The following is a 15,727-nucleotide window of genomic DNA, read 5'->3' as shown; positions in this document are numbered from 1 at the left end:
ATATTTGTATATATTAATCATGGCTGTTTGTACACTCTAATGTTGTAAATTTGAATTATCAATATAATTTTCTTACCAATAACACTATAAATGTCCACTGTATACTTGCTGTTGGAATATAGATTATTCCTTCTAAATTTGTAAAAAGCCTTTAAATGGCAAAAGAAAAAGATTCAAGTCTTCTAGATTTACAACCACAGATAAATCTTTCAAGCCAATAAATATACTGTAAATTTTGGAAAATCTGTAATCTAATGAATTTGCTTGTGAAGTAGATTACAAAACTTCTAAGATATTAACTAGATGTTTTTCACTTTCTTACCTCAACCCAACCAATATACAGAAATTAACCATTGTATAATGCAACAGAATAAACAGTTTTAATTTCATCTAAAAACTGTTATACACAACAAATCAGAATCACAAGAAACTTTAAAAAGTATGAAAGAAAAAAACAAACACTTGGTCAGATATCAAAACATATATTCTGAATGTTAAAAAATTTAAGGACTCACATTACAAAAGAATTTATATTCAACTGTGGTTTATGTACTTTAAACAATTCAAAGCAAACTACACTAAAAATTTCACTTATGTTTAAAAATTACACTTTCACTACACAAAACACTAACAAACAAACATTTAATCAAATTTTTACTTTATAAGATATTCTTATGTGCTCAGAAACCCAAGCGATTTTGGATTGCACACCTTCCTTTCTTCAGGACTGTCAACTTTTCCTGTTTATTCATCCCAAATGAATTTGTAGTATCATGGTTTCTTCATACATTCAATATAACTTGATATCTTAAAAAAAAGTGTATAAACTGAAACTTAAATTTTTTTTGCCATGCCAAGAAATACATTATGTACAGATTCTCTAAAGACAAATCATGTAACTAAACAATTAGGTACACTGGAATGATTTTAATATCCAACTTGTATACAAATCTGTAAAAAAGTAAAACAAAGGTACAGCTTAAACGATTTCATCAATACACTTAAAGATATTAAGAACATTTTAAGATACATGTCCACCACAGTAATAATATGAAATTAGTCATTTTATGAAATAACTACATATCTGGTAATTTCATGCACTAGCTAATTTTAGAATATCATGACTTTTGTTTTAAATTCAAGTACATGGCACTAATTAATTAAAATGTTTGTACATTAAAACACTTATTACAGTTGTTAACAAAGTCCCAGCCAACGTCTGTGAAACATACCTTAACAACAATATTAAAAGATCAGGCTTTCCTTCAGAAATTTCACCTGTACTTTCAAAACATGCACATATTATGCATCCAGGCTAACAAGAACTTTGATCTGCATACCTGAAATTATGTTCAGTTCCAAACAGCCAACATAAACTGATTATCATATGAGCTGAAACATTCACACTGGTTTTTCCTTAAATGATATTGATATGGTTAGGATTGTTATTTTGTGAAGTATTGTAACAACAGTGACCCTTAGATTCATAGTTTTCAACAAAAACATCTGATTAACTGCAGTCATTCAAATCTGCATTGAGAAAACAGAAAAACACCATTTACAATATCCTTGTGACTGTGAATTCCAGTACAATGGAGGATGGCAGAGAGAGAGAAAAAGATGAACGAAAGTTAGAATTCAGGAACAAAATAGACATACAAGACTTAATACGATTCATCTGCAGTAGCTCATCAAGCCAGTGAAGAAGACCAAACAATAAACCAGAATAATACTAAAACAAATGAATATCACCCACCCATACACCTAGTTGATAATGCAGTCAGTCAATGTTGCATAGAAGGTGGCAAAACCCGGATATTCCTCTTAAAATCATTCAGATTTAATAATTCAAAGTTATCAGATTCAAATTCTAAATGGGAGAAGATTTCTATCAAGAAAACCCAGGATCTAGTCCAAGCCTCTACCAATACAGATACAGTCCTTCTTAGGACTTCCCTGAAGACAGCAGCAGAAACATAAATACAAGCTAACAATTACTACCTGGTTTTAAAAGAAATTACAATTAAATAACTGTGGGTTATTAACCATAACAATTATATGTAACTTTAATGCTGTATTAATAGCCACATGATAATCTTGCACAATATGATGTTACTGCATGTTTCACTTCAAATACTAATGTTTATATTTACAATAAAATTCACAGTTACTGGTGTAATGTGACTAAACAATCAAATGATCAGTTTAATAAATGTATTTCAATTATATACAACCAAGCTTCTTAAAATGAATCTTAAACTGGTCTCTGACTTGCACTAAATTGTAAATCTTTGATATCCACACTATTAACTGACTAAATGTATACAGTAAAATTGATTCTTCAATTTTTAAATATGATGAAATTAAAAATTCTTTCCTCTTAAATCTACACAATGGGGATTAAGACTTTAGCTTTCTTTTTCTGTGACACTTAATACTATGAATTTTAAAATTATAATAGTATGCTATTTCATGTAAAATACATTTTGTTATATTCATTTGCTGTCTGTAGTTATCAATACAATAAAACACTATCAAGTATGTCTTATAAAGACAATATTTAAGTACGTATAACACAACACACAGAAAAACATTGATTATTTATGTGTATCATCTATCTTGACATGTACTAATAACCAAGCTATTAAACCTGAATGACAAACATCTTTTTAATGAACCTTTGTATTTACACTAGTGATACCAAAGGTCAAAACTTTATTTACCATCCTTCCAAAAGTCTCAATATTTTACAACAATAAAACTAGTAATTCCTTAACATGGAAACGTACAACTGGCATAATCAGAATCATGAACTTTGCAAATGTTTAAGATTTATACTGATTTAGCTTCTCTAGAAGTTCATCAGCTTCTTCGACATTCTTCACACGGATGAGAAAAGGAGTTGATTCAGCAGGTGTCTTTGGATCAATAGGAGGATTGGGAATACAAACGATAAGCAAATTGTTCTTTCCTACTCTTTCAATTGGGAGACTGGAACTCAGATGAACATTTAACAAAATGTTACCTAAGAGGACAAAAAATATCACGTTATTTTTATTATGATAATATAAAACTCAAATACTATACTTTTTAAAATCAAAGTAATAAAGAATTAAAAAATATATGCTACAAAATATTCCTGTCACCCCAGTTTCTATAAATTATAACAAATAAATGAATCTTAATAACTGCTCTTTGATAACAGTTCAGGTGTGTAAATTTGGAAGCATGTTTATCCTAAGAGGCTCAAGTTGGTTAACAAAATCCAGTAGAGGTTGGGTGTATAACCATTACAGAACTATCTAGGTAAGGGTTGACTTACCTAAATTAGTATCAGCTCTCACTAATAACTGAGATGTTTCTTCTATCATTTTTACATACAATGTTCCTACGCCTTTGTCCACATAAGAGTTACCTTTCTTGTAAAACAATTTACACCTAAAAAAACACAGAAAGATAAATACATGTATAAAAGTGAATATTTCATTGTGGTTTCATACCCAGTCACGTGTTATTTGTTTTAACACTATTCACTACAAAAAACAAAACAACACTTATCTACTTATCAAAATATTTTACCTATTTCAAACTTCTTGGAGCTACTGCCTGTTAAACTGTAATAAGCAATATGCTGTTGAAATACAGGTCTACCATTTTTGTGTAAATATATTATATACTGCAGTTGAATGACACTGATTTCTGGTCTTTAGCATTAGTACTAAACATAGCTTAATAAAATATTTAAGTTCAAAAGAACCTTAAATTACAGGGAGGGACATAAACCATTTGTTCTAAACCAGGGGTTCCCAACTGGTGGGTCGCGACCCCCTGGCAGGGGAGTCGCGTAGCCTTGTTAGAAGTAGCTTGGGATAACATTAATTTTATTTCATCAATTACATTTTCAAGTCGCGAGTGCCAAAAGGTTGGGAACCCCTGTTCTAAACTAATAGGACTCTGTAAATATCAGTGATGCTACCCTGTATTTATAAACAAAAAACACAAATAAAGGTTAGTTTGTTTTGAATTTCATGCAAAGCTACTCGATGGTTATCTGCACTTGCTGTTCCTTATATGGCAGTGACAGCCTAGAGGGAAGTGAGCACCGACTTTTGAGCTACTCTATTCTCTTACCAAGAAATAGTGGGATTGACCATCACAATATTAAACCTAGACAGATGAAGGAGTGAGCATGTTGGGTGATGATAATTCAAACCCATGACCTGCATACTGCAGTTCAAGCACCCTAGCCACCAGATTATACCAGGTTCCATGAGCTGAGACTAATGGATAAATTAATTAGCCAGAACAACCTATCACTTATCTGATATTCAACATAAAACAGATTAAGCAAATTAATGCTTTTTAGAAACATGCTGTATGTGCATCATACATTTCCTAAATCAATACAAAACATATCGACATTTATTTTTATAGAAGTCCACCTATATTACGAACCCAGTCTTTAAAAAAAGTATTTCACCAAAAACTACAACTTTGTCTACATGTATTCAATTTTGTGTACAAATGTATACAGGTTGTCCCAAAAACGAAGGTTTGTAAGTTTTACTTCATTTAATTAGTGAACCTTTAAATGTCTTTCATCATTAGCCATAATCAGTTTAATTATGAAAACATCTTCCCAACACAGATGTAGGGATGGATAAGACAGCATCATGGATGCAAAGTTTCATTTCCTCATGATCATCCTTGTTTGGTTTTGACAGACTTTAGTTTTAAAAAGCCCCAAAGTAGTGAAACTGGGACGAACTTTTCACAAGTTGCCATTTTACTCAAAATAAGTCGAGTTTTAAAATCTGCAATATTATTGAGTGATAAATAATTCAAGTAATAACAATAATAAATTTCAATAAAACTTGCAAGCCTTCAGAAGATGTTTTGTTTTCAATTTTGTTGTTACTTCAAATAATAAAAAAAGTTATTTAACTTTCTTTTTGGTATATTCACTCTGGAACACCCCATACATAAAACGTTGGAAACACAGATGAAACACATTATGTGCAAATCTACTGTGCTTCAAGCACATAAATGTCCATATTTCTACCAATATTATTTTTTTTAGGATTATACGAGAGCTCCTGATTATGTTTAGTTTGTATGATGAAAAAAACACAATAAAGAAAAAATATTACATACATACTACTTTTACTCATGACAAAAAAGAAAACAAATATTTGTATATTTAAGTTCAGATACCCTACCAGCTATTAAAAACATATGATATTAATTATTTATAATACAAATATACAAGAAAAATTTAACAAAAAATGATTTAGCTTTTAATTACATACATTTACGAAAAGGTATGAAAAAAAAACTGCAACAAACCTCACTTCAAATTTGACACACGTTGCATCATTTCATATTTATTTTCCAATTCCATACCACACTTCACTGTATTTATATTATCTTCACGTGTATTTCAGAGCTGCCCGAGGCATTACCCTGCAATCTCGAGTATTCTGATTGGTGTCAACATGTTAACAATCATTCCATTTTTCAGGTAACTACTCTAATCTAGCAGCATAATTTCTCATTATTATTTCTTGAATCAAACTAGATAGCTTACCTAATTTGAAACCTGCTAATCAAATATTAACTGATGTTCAATTTACGATACCATGCTTTTTGACATTTAAAATATATTTCATCCCTCCAATCAAAAGATTAAGGTAACTGGAAAAACAAAATGGAGTTTTACTGGTTCCAGCTGCATATGGGGAACAATGATTTTTATGTGCAAGTGTTGGAAAACAGCTGCTCATAATAGATGTAGATAGATTACATCACAGAAATAATGAAGTAGTGTAATAATGCAAATATTACATTTCAATGTTTAAAACTATTTTGAGGAAAAACATACATGAATTTTTAAAGAAAATAAACTTTTTTGTATGTACAAATTTTAGGGAGTATTGTTACGTTTCACACTTTTAAAATCTAAATACAAGAAAAATAAAACTGCCATAAATTCCATGTATTGCTCATAAATTTTTGTTTTACTTCATCCAAATGTTCATCATTCTTTGTTTACACAAATATACATCAATCAGATAAAAGAGTTTTATCAGACTTGTTTCCACAGAACAGTCTTCCTATAACCTTCGACTCGTACTAGGAATTGTTCAATTCAGTCAATTCTTTGATATGTTGTGATTAAAAAAAATTTGCTTATTTTTCTCACACAAAAACTAATTATAGATTTTGAAGAAAGCTACATGATGGGTATCTGCACCAGCAATCCCTAACTTAGCAGTGTAAGACTAATAATCCCTAACAACTGCCAATTCTTGAGTTACTATTTTACCACAGAATAGTGGGATTGACCATCACATTATAATGACCCCATAGCTGAAAAATTGAGCATGTTTGATTGGAGAGAGATTCAAACTTACAGATCATGAGTCGAGTACTCTAACCACCTGGTCACATTATAATGACCCCATAGCTGAAAAATTGAGCATGTTTGATTGGAGAGAGATTCAAACTTACAGATCATGAGTCGAGTACTCTAACCACCTGGTCACGTTAGAACATTTACAGACTGTTTTACTGAACATGAATACAACAAAACCAAAATATTTGTTCATAAATATGAAGAAATAAAAGGATAAGTCAAACAGTAATACATTTATATACATGTAAATGTCACAGCAGCAGTTTCTGTTCACCATGGCTATAAAACATACAAGTTATAAACTTTCATTAATGCAAAACAAGACCTATAAAATATTTGCATTTTCAGATTCTTAGAGCTTTATATTAAGGTCAGTAGAAATAAATATTACAAAAGCTGTTTTTAACAAAGTTCACTTCTCCAAATAAGTATATAAATAATTATTCTAGAAAGTATTCCAAACACTAAGTCCTTATTAGATTATAACTTGTAATAAGTACCAAACCTTTTAGAATAAACAGCATCTTTTTCTTCAACCCGAGTGATCTCATTCTTGGGTGGTTGTTCATTTTCATCTTCACTCTGAGAGTTTTCTGAATTATTTGAATATATGAGAATGTAAAAAAAATAATAAAACTTGGCCAAAGATCTTCAAGAAATCAGCTGTTTAATTCATGCAAAAATGTTGAAAATAAAACTCAAAAATAAGCATATCTGTTCATAAAAAAGGCTACAGAAGTATATGCTTTAATAATTATATAAGAACACTTTTATGTGACACAGAATTTACACATTTATTTGCCTGCTAGATTAAATAAAATTATTTGAGAAAAAGAAAAAAAGTATTTTCAAAAAATTATAAATTCATACTTTACTTTTCCTTGAAAGCTATCCTATACTTTTATTATTATATTAACTCTCTCCACCATGGGCATTCTTTAAAAGATCAAGCACATCACAAGGTTTTTAGTGAGTTACATTCAAAATTTAATTAAATTACTTAATGTTTGTTTGTGTTACACCAACTGTAGCAAAAAATAATAGATAATTCATATTTTAAAAGTAATCAAATCATTTACTTCTTAAGCTTGTAAGGCAAATTTTAAGAAATCCCGTATTTCTCCCAGCATGAAGAATGTGAATTTCTTTCTCTAGGCATCCCCTCATCTCTACATTTATTCACCATTCCTCAAATAAGTACATAATGTAAAACAAATTTCTCTCAGTAATACTGTCATTGCTCAGGCAAATCTTAATTTTCACAGCCTTCAATCTTGTTTGATTACAGAGCTATCAAATAGCAAATCAGATCCTTCTTGCCACAACCCATCACATCCTTTCTTTTAGAACTTAATAGTTGTCTCACATTTAATACTATATTATTTATAAACAATAAAAAGCCAAGGTTTTCATCTATCAAGTTATGTTATATTATGTTGTTTTTGTATAAAGAATTGTCAATTTCTCTTTCAATACAAGCTCCATTCCCATGGAAAACCTATCACCTAACTTGGATTTGTAAGTGTTTGTCACAGTTAGAAAGCCAGAAAAATTGTTTTGAAAATTTCATTAAAAAAACAAAACAAAAACACAATGAATAGTTTTTTTATATCACAAAATTACCATTTTTATCCTGTTCTTCAGACTTCTCGGAACCAGTATTTGCCTTGAAAGAAAATCCTGTGAAGCCAGATTCTTTAGTTGTTGGTAAAGTATTAGCAGTTGATGTGATTGGGTCATTCTGACCATAGCTTAAAACTGAACCTGAGCAAACAGAATTGGTTGATTCTGTAGCTGCTTTCATTCCAAAGCTGAAAGTACTTGTACAAGTTGTAGATGATACAGATGGAAAGAACTTGAATGTGCCTGTACAACCCAATTTTGTACCTGCACAAAGAAATTAAAAATAAAATGTCAAAGGAAGATCAATTAATACTTTTTGACATAAAACAAATAATTATTTACAAATTTTACATATCAAACAATAAAGGTAACTTGCTTATATATAAATACAATTATTGCAAACATACATAAAGTTTAGCCCTAAATAACTTTTTTCTTCCAAAAACTTTTGTGTTCTCTCTCTGGCTACTGGAGGCTAACACAGTCGTTCAAAGCTAATGTTTATGTGTAGAAGTTAACACTAACCTAAAATCTTTATCAATACTTATACATATCTAACAAAAATCTTATCACTGAGTTTTCTAACAATAACATTGAAAAATACAACTTATGAAAATAAGATTGTAACCTAAATATACTACCATAAAGCACCTTTGTAAGTCTGAATTTCCCTTCTACAGTTAGATGTAGTCATGTTCCTATCAAATGTATTAGATTAATACACCATGCTTCATAAAAATCTTGAATTAGCTGATGATATAGTAAATTGTGTTTACAGATTCAAAGAACGATAAAAATTGTAAATTATCTGCTATTATCATTTTTCACATTATTTTATAAAAATTTCTGATGCTTGTTTTCAGTACTTTCATTAAACTAGTTGTTTCTACCAAATTAAAGAAAACTAAGAATTGAAATTATAGCTTATGACTTTATTGACTTACTCACTCCTGGACACTAAATTTCTAAGTTGCACTCATAACTAGAAAATTTCATCCATTCTGATGTTCCTAAAAACACAACTATGGTACATGAACATTTCTGTTCGGAATTCTAAAAATGAGTACTAGTGCATGTGCTGGGAAATGAGAAAAGATATGTAAAAATAATACTGTTTTGTCTCGAAAATAAGCATCAACAGCAAGAAATAAAAAAAGTAAATTCCAAATGAAGATATTTTTTCAGTGCTCAGGTATTAATAAACTAGATATTAACTTATATTACTCTCTCTAGGTGCTAAACATTTTGTTGTCAGATGTCTTTGACTACCTATTCAATATCAGTTAATGCCACCAAATACAGCAATATTACTTTCATCAGTTTGGCTAAGCAGCCTGCAAGAACTTTTTCAATCTTGATAAATTTTTCAACGTAAAAGTTGTTTGCTGAAGAAGAAACACTGATGGTAGGTCTCTCAAACAACACATTTATTACTTGAAGTTGGAAGAAACTAATGACATTACCTTTTAAGTTAGTTGAAACTTTCAAACTAAAAATGTATCAGATTTTGTTTTCTTTCTCTTATTTTTCACACAAATGTAAAATTCAACTCACATTGATCAAATAAAACAAATGTAAAAACTATACCCTCTTCTTCTTGCTCTTTAAGTTTTTTTTTATCCATGTTTGTCTTGAAAGAAAATCCTGTGGAGCTAGATTCTTTGGTTGTGGGTAAAGAATCAGCAGTTGATGTAGTTGGTCCACTCTGGCCAAAGCATAAGGATGAACCAGAACAAACAGAACTGCTAGACTCTGTAGGTGTTTTCAAACCAAAGCTGAAAGTTTTTGTAGAAGTTGTAGATGATGCGGATGGAAAGAATGTAAAAGTTTCTGAACTTGTTATTTTTGAATCTGAAAAAAAACAAAAACTGGATGTAAAAAATTGTACATACATCTGAATTTGTTTTAATAAAGAATTTTTATAAATTGATGTTATTTCAGGATTCCTTTTCATGTGCTAAAATATATTGATGCACAAACATTAAAATCATCACATACTTTTTTAAAATGTGATATGAACTAATTTATCTTAAATATTGATATCAAATAAAGTTGAAATGGATGTATTTCATAACATCTCTCTCCTTAAAAACAAAAAACAAACTCAGAAGACACCAAAATGTGTCATGTGTAGCTTCTTCGGGAACTAAGAACAAGTCCAGACTTGTCTTTTCTTAAGTCTCAGATTCTAATTTTCAGTTTATTTTTATTTAATTTAACTTGTTTTAAGTCATTTTGATCTACTTTGTAGCTACTACATAATCATAAACATGTACACAACTCTAAATGTACTACATATATATTTACAAAACTGGGCTAGCTTTCAGTAAACACAAGTCTTGTACACAAGAAATTCAGGTTTATTAATAAAGTATTTGTCTGTGATGTAGAGAAAACCCACTTGTAGAGAAAAATATATATGTAAAAATGGCTTGCTTGGGTTGAGAAAATGTTTTACGTAGAGGAACAAAGGTCGAAACGTTGTTCACTCCTCCACGTAAAACATTTTCTCAGCCCAAATAAACTGATTTTACACACATAAAGTATTTGTCTGAACTCACAAAATCCGTGATTGTGCAAAGAATAAAAATAATTATTTTCATTATATAACACTATAAGCCTATAACCCTCTAAGTGAATAACAAAAGTATTTTCTATACTTTAATATTAATTATAGCAGAATCAAACAAAAATGTTGAAAATATTAAATAAAATCAATATTTTTTTTGCCAGTATCCCTGCAAGTTGAACATGAGATTATTTATCCCAACAGCTATAGCTACCTATCCTTTTCACATTTGCTTGCAATGATACTTGTAATGACTCTGTTAAGTTTCTAAAGTTTACAATAGGGTTAAATTTTTAAAAAACACATGTAAAAGTAAACAAAAAATATACAAGAAAAACAAGAAATTTTGGGTTTAAATAAGAGTTAAACCTGTTTCATTCATATGTACTTAAGAGTATATTTCCTCAGCACTATTTTTTTTTTTTTATTATTATTATTATAATGCCAGCTGTGTTGGTTCTCTGCAAAATCATTAATTTTGCTTTCAAATACACATTTTTAAACACAAAAACATCAGGTACAAAACCAGAATGTCTCAAACTACTACAATTGAACTGGTTTTTTAACTAGAATATAAAAAGATAAAAACATTTTGGTAACTGCTCAGAGGAAGAAAAAAAAAAAGAGAGAGAGAGAGAAAGAGAAAGAAAGAAAAAGTTAAACTTAATTCTTTGTACATTAAATAAATATTGCAATTCTAAGGTCTTTGAATAGAATTAGAGTGGCTATTTTTACTAAAATTGTAGAAAATGATACAGAAGTATGACCTCAACACCAGAGAGATATGCCATGCAATTTGAAGAGTTAAAAACCACAGGCTATACAGAGCTCTGTTGTGAGCAAAATTATTACAGGAATTAACCATATTTTCATGAGGTTACATAGTTGGGCATTGTGAAAGTGATCACTATCAGTGTGAACTCACCAGGTTTCTTGCAATACTACTGTTCAAAGAGAAAAGTACGATAATATGATTCCCCTCATTTCAAAACACAAGACTTTCTGAACAGCTCAGACACCAAATCAACACAAACCAGACTCTTGACACTGTGAGAAGTCAAACAGTTGCTACTTTTGTAAGAGGGGCAAAAGATTAACCCAATACCATTAGAGGTTATCTTCAGAGCATATGTAAGAATCACAGAATGGATATCACAGATACTATCAGATCCTCTTCTAGCTTTTGGGACATAGTGATTTTTTTTCAAATGCATCCAGATTTGCACAATTCTGAGATGGTTGTTGCATATGAGTTTGGCTACAATCATTTCACACTGTGTGATGTCATTATGATAGCTGGTGGTAAGCAGAGGAATAGTCACTGCTATCACTCAATACATCTAAAGCAATAAGGCAATGCTTTCATACAAGATGGGGCTCCTATTCATTCAGATCATGTCATTAAATGATGGCTTAAAAGTCAGAGCATAACTGCTTTCCAAAGGCCAAATAAATTGCTAGATATAACTCTAATGACAATGTGCAGACCATCCTTCCCTGCGAAAGCACTTTAAACAAACAAGTTTCAGGAACATCCTCATCCATGTTCTTCACTAGGAGCAAGATTCAATCTTTTATGCATTATGATATATACAGGACAAGTGTCCAATTTATTATGTTAGGTACATTACGTATCATAATTTCAGACAGCAAGAAATTTTAATATAGAAGTTAATTAAATGTTGATATGTATTAATTTTGTGATACCTCCCAACAAGATTGATATGCATAATAATATATAAACAACTATACAACTTATTATGATGGTTATTACAAATAATATTTTATAACAAAAGTTTTACAAAGTTAAAAACTATACTGTTGTTGTTTTTGAATTAAGCACAAAGCCACACAATGGGCTATCTGTGCTCTACCCACTATGGGTATCGAAACCCGGTTTTTAGCGTTGTAAGTTGGCAGACATACTGCTGAGCCACTGGAGGGCTAAAAACTATACTGAGTCTGTCATCTGGTCTGAAACTGAATATTTTATCAATGGCCCAGGTCCACAATGAGGGAATTAATTCTCAGTTGATACACTATACACTTCACTTGTTGACTAAACAGCTTGAAGCACATGCAAGTTTTTCACTGATGACAATATCTAAAGATCTCATGGAAATACTGACCACCGAAGTTAATCTACTGAAGTCAAGTGGTTTGTAGTTTTCCAATAAATAAGTGTTAAGCACAATTATAGCTTCTGAGGTTTATCATCTACTGACTGTAGCTGATAAACAATATTATTCTGTCTCCTGATGCATTGTTTTATAAGCATTTAGGCAAGGTTCTAGAAAGTTCAATTGGCATCAATACTGGCAATCATAAGTATTTTACATATATTGTACATTGTTGATTCTTATACTTGAGAATCTTTTACATATTTAGAAAACAGGCAGAAGTTTTGCAATACACACTTAACAATAAGTTACGTTTTTCTAACTATATATTACACTGAAACAGATATTTAAATTAAGGTAATAACAGTAAATCCATTACAAATCCAAAAGATCCAAATTTGAGATCTTGTATGATATGTAATATTGTTTCTGATTTACAATACTGCAAGAGACAGATCCACTGAATAGTGATGTTTTACAATATGTTTTATGTTACTTTAAAATAATGGCATTATTTTTGGAGTGGATCTCCAATTATACATATAAATCTATTAGCAGGCTATGTATACACCATGTGCAGACCATTCCATAAGCTAAAGCTCATCCACACATTACTTGGAGAACACTGTGAAAGATAATGATTACATAAAACAACATTATATATCTGGTCATCCCACAAGAAATGTCCAAAAATTTAATACAGAAAGTGAATCATCATTTCTGTCTTTGTAGAAGACTTAATGACTAATATATGTAGTAGGACACGTATATAAATATGTTCAGACATAAAAAAGAAACTAATGCAACTCTACTTTTATCAGATCATCAGTCAAATAAACCTTTATGAAGACAGATGTATCCGAGGAGCACATCAGGCATATAATACTTTACGAGTTTAAAAAAGGCAATAGCGCAGCAGAAACTACATGTACAAGGCATTTATGGTGCAGAATCTCTCAATGAAAGAAAATGTCAAAGGTGGTTTCAGAAGTTTAGATCAGCTGACCACAGCTTAACTAATGCACCACATACAGGTCATCCTGTTGAGTTTTACAATGACTTAGTGCTGGCTGCACATGACAAAGATTGTGCTGTAACAGTTAAAGAACTAGCACAGAAGCTTAATTCAACCCATTCAACAGTTCATTGTCATCTGCAACAGCTTGGAAAGGTGTCAAAAGTTGGAAAATGAGTCCCCTATGATTTGACAGAAGCCAACTTTCAGAGCAAGAGTGGACATTTGCACTTCTCTGCACTCTTGTGAATGTAGCTCACCTTCTTTGGACCAGTTAGTGACTGGAGATGAAAAATGGATATTTTATAAAAATATTAAGTGCTGCAGACAATGGCTCAAGTAAACTAGCTAATGCATAGCCCAAAATGGACCTCCACCCTAGGAAAGTCTTGTTAAGCATTTGGTGGGATATTGCTGGTGTGATCCACTTTGAGTTGCTGCCACTCAATGTAACAATTATATTAGACTTCTATTGTCAACAGTTAAAGTGCTTGAATGTTACACTGAAAGAAAAGGTACCTGCTTTGATCAATCATAGAGTGTCACACCAGAATAATGCACAACTCCATACAGCAAGGATCACATCTGTAAAGATTTAAGAGTTAGACTGAAAAAACTTCCTCATCCTCCTTATTCTCCAGACCTTGCCCAATCTCCATCTGATTATCATCTGTTCCAAAGTTTGCAGAATTATCTTGATGGAAAAGAGCTTGGAACACATGAAGATGTTGAAACTATCCTCTCTACATTCTTTTCTTCCAAACCTCAAGAATTTTATAGAAGTGGCATTCAGGAGCTCGTGAATCATTGGCAGGAAATAATTAATTATAATGAAACATCCATTATTGATTAAATAACATTAAAAGCATTAGAATTCCTTTATCATTTTTGTAACTAAAATTGGACATTACTTAAGGGTTGGTCTGATATATAAAAGAGAAAAACAAGTTGGCATTCTCTTTAAAAAAAAAAGATACAAGTTTCTTCAGAACAGAGGAAAACTAATACGAACAAATAAACATGAATATGAGAAACAGTTTAAATTAATATGTCAAAATTTAAGGTCTGTTTCTTAAATATTTCAAGTTTCATCCCTTACCCATATAAGTCTAGAATAACGATACATATAAAAATTGCTGAGATATTTTACTATATCTAAAAAACATTAATTTTTACTTTCACAGTTTTCACGAATAATTATGAAACTTAAGGACCTACCTTCATTTGGTTTAGAACAATATCCAAAGTTAAACACAGCTGCTGATGTTGTGATAGTTGTACTTTTTGAGGAGATTGTCAAACCCGAAGATTCGGTTGTACCTTGTTCTGTACAATTGGTGTCTACATTCTGTATATTGAATTTTTTCTCTATTTCTTTTACGTACTTCTCATAATCCTGAAATACAGGTGTAAAATTACAATAAGGGCTTTTGCTCAGGTGCTTTTGAATCCACTCCATAAAATTCTCATTCAGCGTTTTTAACTGTTGGTAGTATCGAACATCTCTGGAGAGTGATTTATTTTCCTTTTTGGTAACATTCTGTGTGGCTACCTGTAATCCTGTTGACGACGAACTCTCAGAGCCTACATTTTTATCAGTAGTTGAAGAATGACCCAAAACAGTTGTACCATTTGTAAATGACATGGATGGATTTATATTTGAGGAATTGACAGAACTGGAAGCAGGTGCTGGTTTAGAACCAAAGCCACTAAAACCAGAGAATGGATTTGCACTGACACCCTGAAAGAATAAAACAAAAAAACTGTACAGAAGTAATATTAATACAAATACTTTAACAAAAAAAAACTTCATATATACAAATGATAATACAAAACCTTCAAGACCTAGCACAAAAAAATTTATTTGTACTTTTATTTCATGAAAATATGACATTCAAAACTAACAATTGAGAAAAAAATGAAAAACAAATACTTCCACATCACTGAAGTGGTTAATATCGCAACCAAAAAGAGCTAATTTCAAA

The 15,727-nt window shown here is 30.7% G+C and overlaps 1 protein-coding gene across 10 annotated transcripts in view; it reads right to left on the bottom strand.

The window, feature by feature from the left end:
- Window positions 1-358: 358 nt before the first annotated feature.
- LOC143256565 (nuclear pore complex protein Nup50-like) overlaps window positions 359-15,727 on the bottom strand; it is a 46,209-nt gene continuing 30,840 nt past the window's right edge. For 8 of the 10 annotated variants that reach the window (XM_076513936.1, XM_076513935.1, XM_076513939.1 and 5 more), the window contains 6 exons: window positions 14,961-15,483; window positions 9,626-9,889; window positions 8,039-8,302; window positions 6,921-7,008; window positions 3,323-3,438; window positions 359-3,025 (listed from right to left, as the gene is read on the bottom strand). In XM_076513936.1, the coding sequence (XP_076370051.1) occupies window positions 2,826-3,025; window positions 3,323-3,438; window positions 6,921-7,008; window positions 8,039-8,302; window positions 9,626-9,889; window positions 14,961-15,483 (1,455 nt within the window). In that variant the 3' untranslated portion in view covers window positions 359-2,825. Of the gene's footprint in view, window positions 3,026-3,322; window positions 6,441-6,537; window positions 7,009-8,038; window positions 8,303-9,625; window positions 9,890-14,960; window positions 15,484-15,727 lie in introns of all 10 variants that reach the window. The other 2 variants (XR_013031408.1, XR_013031407.1) reach the window with 1 other exon arrangement.

This window comes from Tachypleus tridentatus, chromosome 7 (genome assembly GCF_004210375.1).
Source record: "Tachypleus tridentatus isolate NWPU-2018 chromosome 7, ASM421037v1, whole genome shotgun sequence".
In the NCBI taxonomy this organism is placed as follows: domain Eukaryota; kingdom Metazoa; phylum Arthropoda; class Merostomata; order Xiphosura; family Limulidae; genus Tachypleus; species Tachypleus tridentatus.
The sequence above is the reverse complement of the archived record's forward strand: the minus strand, read 5'-3'. Positions and strand labels throughout refer to the sequence as shown.